The 6,291-nt window shown below is 41.5% G+C and overlaps 1 protein-coding gene across 1 annotated transcript; it reads left to right on the top strand.

Annotated features, from left to right (window-relative positions):
- The first annotated feature begins 540 nt into the window (after positions 1–540).
- On the top strand, positions 541–5,270 carry BHLHE41 (basic helix-loop-helix family member e41). Its single transcript, XM_024196333.3, has 5 exons — positions 541–841; positions 1,112–1,175; positions 1,423–1,530; positions 1,843–1,954; positions 2,362–5,270. The coding sequence occupies exons 1-5, from the start codon at positions 780–782 to the stop codon at positions 3,360–3,362; spliced, it is 1,347 nt and encodes a 448-aa protein (XP_024052101.2). The 5' UTR covers positions 541–779; the 3' UTR covers positions 3,363–5,270.
- The last annotated feature ends 1,021 nt before the right edge of the window (positions 5,271–6,291 follow it).

Raw genomic sequence — 6,291 nt, 5'->3', positions numbered from 1 at the left:
CCAAACGGACAAACTTTAAACTCCCTAAATGGGACTTGGCAGATCTCAGTGTAGCTCAGGAATAAAAGGACATTTTTGAATGCACCATTTTAATCACTTCCCAGACAGCTGATTTGAAAATTGCATCTTGGCAAACTAAGGTCTCCCCCACTACGGATTTTTCCTCCCAACGCGTTTTGCTTTTTGCACAGGACCACCACGTTGTGCCTCCGCTTTTAAATCCAGCATCCTTTATGCTATATGTGAAATCTCTATCCCCCCCAGTCCATAAACTGACTAGACTAAAGAGCAACCAACCCCCAGACACTAAATGCACCGTGATCAGGAGTGCTGCGTTGATTTCCTTACAGGAGGAAACCTCAGCTGACTGCATTGCCATTTGGAAGATGAATAGCTGGACAAAGTTGTTTTTCTTTTCCGGTCGCCTGGACCAGCTGTCCCCGCCTCCTCTCCCTCCCACCCAAACCCCTAGTCTGGAGCTTGTATGGTACGTTCCGCACGTGAGCTGGGTGCTGGTCTGGCTGGCGACGCGCGTGCCCTGTGGCCAAACACTGATCAGTGAGTGCAAACTACCAGCACAGTGTGTGACTGTGACTGTATGAGTGGGAGAGAGAGAGAGAGAGAGAGAGGGGAGGGGAGACAAACTGCTTCACACTTTCCCCAGTGCACAAGAGAGACAGAGGCTGCATGTGCACAGTTTTGCTCAAAGATCTCCAAAGACTCTCAGCATCCCACAGATTCAATCAAAAGCAACAACAAAAAATCAGCTGTTGTCAAACATGGATGAAGGAATCCCTCGTTTGCAAGACAGGCAGTTGCTAGAACATGTGGATTTTATAGGGTAAGGAGCCAGTGCAATATATCTCTGTCTCTTATCACTAGTGTTTCGTTTCTTTTTAAGAAACTGATATAAAGCATTGAAAAGATAGATTGTTCTTAAATGGTGTCTGATTCTTGTCTTCTTTTTTGCAGTCGGGGACTATCTTTGGAGCTGTGCAATATTATATGCATATCTTATGTTTTTTTTCTTTCTGTATGTATATATTCCCACTTATGAAAGTGATAGGTAGCTCATTGACATACTACCATTGGATCTCTTTCATTTTTGCAGACTGGACTATCCATCCTTGTATTTGTGCAAACCCAAAAGAGGCATGAAAAGAGACGAGAGTAAGGTAAGAATAAGTTTCTGATACTTAATTGGGGTTCGGTGTTTTTTATAGCATAGCTTTACCCATAACCGCATCCGAGTTTCTTCCCTTTTAACTTCCCCTGAATTATAAGTGTGTCTACCGGAGAACAAGCATACAAGGGAGGGCTATACATGCTTTGCAATTTGCACTACATGTGGACATTTGTTTTTGTTTTGATTGTCATATTAAGTGAATGTAACATTTGGCTTTTCCTGACTTTACTAATTAGGAAACATACAAACTGCCACACAGATTGATAGAAAAGAAGAGGCGAGACAGGATTAATGAATGCATTGCTCAGCTAAAAGATTTATTGCCTGAGCATCTGAAATTGACGGTAAGGTTTATATATTTCATTGTGGGAAGCATTATACAATATGTTCTTTGTGATTATCTTAAAATTTAAGGACAGGAACTGTAGAGCTGAAAAAGTATGACTTGTGTTGGATGGTAAAGGTTTTCTACAGAGGTGTATGTGTATTTGTTTCAGTTTAAAGCAGCAATCATTTCTAACATGCTTATGTAAAACCAGAAGCTTTAAATATAATACTCCTTTCAAAAGGGAGGTTCCTGAAGTTAGGGACATAGAATATAATGGGCAACTGTATTGTGTTAGTAACCAAGTGTCCCTTTCCCCCCTACTTTTCAGACATTGGGGCATCTGGAGAAAGCTGTAGTTTTGGAATTAACTTTGAAACACTTGAAAGCTTTAACAGCCTTAACGGAGCAACAGCATCAGAATATAATTGCTTTACAGAATGGTAAGTCAGTTTCAGAAGATGCCAGCACATAAACATACTCAGGAGACATGGTTGTTAAATTGGAGATCTCATAATACTATAATTCATAGGGGCAGTCCTTTGAATTTTTTTTTCATGTGCTTTGAAAGGAATATAATAAAATGCTTAGTGTATTATCTGGCCAAAATGCTGACCTCCAATGAGATGTCACCAGCCACATTGCCATGTTAACTCCCAGCAAATATAGGCATTTGTGCCCCATGAGGCGAGGTAGCCTGGATTGAAAGACTTCCCTAAGAAATCACTGAAGTTACCTTTGTTTTGACTTAAAAGGACAAGCCCAATAGCAGGGACTCCCATGCCGGTGAGAGCAGCTGTTTTTATGCTGACTTTTCTTTGCATTCCCCCTCCCATATTCTCCATCACAGGGGAGCGGTCTATGAAGTCCCCCATTCAGTGCGACCTGGATGCTTTCCATTCGGGATTTCAAACGTGCGCCAAAGAAGTCTTGCAATACCTCTCCAGGTTTGAAAGCTGGACTCCCAGAGAGCAGAGATGTGCCCAGCTCGTAAACCATCTGCACGCGGTTTCCACTCAGTTCTTACCCAGCCCCCAGCTGTTGACTCCACAGGTCCCCGTGAGCAAAGGATCCTCCTCCTCCTGTACACAAGATCGCACCGGGCAAAAGCTGGAGGCTCAGACTAACTGCGTCCCTGTCATCCAGCGGACTCACCCGCCCGTGGAGCTCGGCGGGGAGAACGACACAGACACGGATAGCGGCTATGGGGGGGAGAGCGAGGGCCGGCCGGATCGAGAGAAAGGCCCAGCGGCTGGGCTGCCCGGCGTGACTATCAAACAGGAGCCTGCCGGGGACGAGGCCCCAGCGCCCAAGAGGCTGAGGCTGGATTGCAGCGGCAGCGCCACGCTCCCTGCTGCTGCTGCCGCCGCGCTGAGCCCGGAGCACCAGGCAGCTGCTGCCCTGCTGAGACCCGACGCCGCCCTGCTCAGCTCCCTCATGGCCTTTGGCGGGGGCGGGGCTGCTTTTGGCCCGCAAGCCGCCGCCGCCCCCCTTTGCCTGCCCTTCTACTTCATCTCGCCCTCCGCGGCCGCGGCCTACATGCAGCCCTTGCTGGACAAGAGCAACCTGGAGAAATATCTGTACCCGGCCGCCGCCCCCATCCCCTTGCTCTACTCCGGCATCCCGGCCCAGGCCGCCGCCGCTGCCTTCCCCGGTCTGTCCTCCGTGCTGGCGCCGGCTGATAAGGCGAACGCCGCCGCCGCCGCCTCGGCCCTTCTGCCTCTTGACATGGTCTCCGCTGGGCAGCACCTGCCCCATCTCTTCGCTGCTGCCTGCGAGACCGGGCCCAGCCTGGACAGTGATCTTCCCTCCCCGGAAGATCTTTTGCAGCCCGGAAAGGAAAGCCCCTGAACTGTGCTACGGGACATAGGATTCAGCCCACCCATGCTCCCTAGTAGGGAGGAAGAAGGAGCCCATCCTAATAAATAATAACAGCAACAATCAGAAACAACCCACCCACCCACTTTGTGGTTTTAAAGGAGAAAGTGTAATTGATTTGCACGATGTTTCTGTTGTGGTTGTTTCATTTCTTTGGTGTTCTCTCCTGCTGCGTTCCTTCCCCCCGCCCCTCCAACAAACCAATTTTTCTGCTGTAAAAGATCCTTTGCATTTCTGTGTTTCACAGAGAATCACAACTTGTCTCCACATTTACGGAAAGGGAGCAAATAGAAACAGGCTTCAAATCAAACGTTTTGTAAGCCGGAGGGTCAGATTCAGTTTCTGATCCAGAGTGTCAGTGACATTTGAAAGTGGGTAGGCAAAAAAAGTGGCCCTGGGAGTCACAGACTATGGTTATGGCCTCTCTAGAGATGTGTATTAATAATAATATATAGAAGCAAATGAAAATCATACAGTATCTGACTCAATGCAGGGTGGGAGTGCTTAACTCTAGAGGCCTCTGCCACTGCTTGAGAATCTTTAAGGATTACATTTGCTACTCAGTATTTTTTTAATGTTTGGCTTTATAAATACATAAATACGTTAAAAAAGAAAAGAAAGAAAAAATAGTAAGGATATGCTTTTCTCTAAAGTAAACGTTGCACCTTATTTTGAAATGTTTTTCTGTAGTATCTCTATGTTCCACTTAGTAATTTGCACTTGTTTAAAGAGACTTGGATTGGTTCATTATCAGAATGGGGGAGAGAAAGAGAAGGTGAGTTTTAAGTACATACGTTCGCACTTTATTGAGAAATGGACCATGAATGAATTGATCTTGAGCCCAGTCCTTCAGTGCTTTGAGTACCCAGAGTTGCTACTGGCTTCAGTCAGAGTTTTGGATGCACAAGGAATAGAGGGTCAGGCCTATGCTATGATTTCTTCTTAGCTAAGGTATAGAGGTATGGCAAGTGCATTTGTTTCCACCTGTCCTTATTTAATTTCAGTATTTTCCTGAGTTTTTATAACCTTGCTTTATAAAACAAACATTTCTGCACTGAACTAAAAAAAACAAACAAACAAAAAAAAAAAAACTGACAACCCTGAACTAATTGTATCCCAAATTAAAAACTGGAGGAAATTATTAAACATCTCAGTTTTTAATTGGAAATGCTTAGAAGATATGGGATAAGGTCCCATGCAGTCCTTTTGTCTCCAAATATCGCGATTTCCCTTTCTGGAGACTGTACAGCTGCCAGATAATCACACAGATAAAGCTTTATTAATAAGGCTTAAAACAAGACCTTGCCTAGATATTTTTAGTTTGTTGCCAAGGTAGCACTGTGAGAAATCTCACTTGAATGTTATGTAAGAGGTGAGACACAACTGTCTGACTGAGTGAATAAGTATCCTGGGTCTGTTAGTCAGTTTGATTGCATTTGCTGCTGCTGTTGCTACTGTTTGCCTCAAACGCTGTGTTTAAACAACGTTACAGAAAAATCTTACTAGCCTGCAGAATGGCTGTATGTAAATAGTTGTTAATACATCCAATTAATGATGTCTGACATGCTATTTTTGTAGGGAGAAAATGCGTTAATGATATTTTGAGTTAAATATCTTTTGGGGAGGATTTGCTGAAAAAAGTTGCACTTTTGTTACAATGCTTATGCTTGGTACAAGCTTATGCTGTCTTAAATTATTTAAAAAATAAATACTGTCTGCAAGAAAACAGCTGTTTTAGAACAGTTTAGTATGTGATATATTAGAAATCAATCTTTATATTCAGTATTTTCCAGCACTCCACAAATTCTATTATCTAAATATTTACACACTATTTTGTGATTTAAAAAAGTCTTACTAAGGAATAAAAGCTTTAATACACAACATGGGGTTGTCTAGTAATTAAAAATTCTTACATTAATACAGCATAATGGATGGATAGCAAACCTTAAAAATGTCTAGTGCGAATGTAGATAGAAATTTATTTTGTCTTTGCATATTTTAAAGATGGTTTTGCATTTGCTTACTTTCCTTTGAGTTTAATGAATTGTATTTTAGAGTGTGTACATTACACAAAGCACTGCATAAAGCATGCATGCCCACACATTTCTAATTATATTTTAAATTGTTCTATACTTTTTTGCAGTATATTCATTCTACATTTTATCATTTTAAAATGTAACATAATTCACACTATAGATATTGTACATATTTAGTAATTGTCCATAATTATCAGACTTTAATTATCAGATTTTATATGACAGGTTGATGGCATTAGTTTCATAAATGTTGGGGGAAATCATCTATATCTGAAACTGGAAATATTTTAAAAACCCCAGCTTTATAGGGATACAATCAAGTAATTTACAGTATGGGAAAATATTCCTCTAAAGACCTTAACAGTTTTAATATGGATGAGATTTGGGGCTTTTTTCCTTTTAAAATTTCATCATCCTGTTCCTGAGAAAATAATTTTTAAAAAAGTAGGGAGAGTTTATGTAAGATATAAATATAAAAACAATGTTTTGTGCTCCCTCTACTGGTTCTTCAGTACCAATTAACAATCAAAGTGTTTTCATAGCTGCACTGACATTGGATTGAGCTGGAGTACAAATATAGTAGCAAATTTTCAAAAAAAAAAAAAAAAAGGGAGCCATGTTAATTTCAATTTCCCTTAGAAATACAGGAACAAAATACAGAATTCAGGTAACAACATATTTTTTTAAACAACTCAGATGGTATTACGAGCAAGTAAGTCTACATGGTTTCATAGTAAAGCTAAGCTAAACTAATTCACTACAGACAGCTAGATGAATCAATGAATTGATATAAAACTATGTATACATTTTCATTACTTGTAATGTCTTCTGAGAGTTTATTGTAAAATATTAATAATGGACCAGAT

The sequence above is a fragment of the Terrapene carolina genome, unplaced genomic scaffold, assembly GCF_002925995.2.
Source record: "Terrapene carolina triunguis isolate 2854851 unplaced genomic scaffold, T_m_triunguis-2.0 Scaffold112, whole genome shotgun sequence".
In the NCBI taxonomy this organism is placed as follows: Eukaryota; Metazoa; Chordata; order Testudines; family Emydidae; genus Terrapene; species Terrapene triunguis.
Note: the sequence above shows the minus strand (reverse complement) of the source record. Positions and strands in the feature narration are given on the sequence as shown.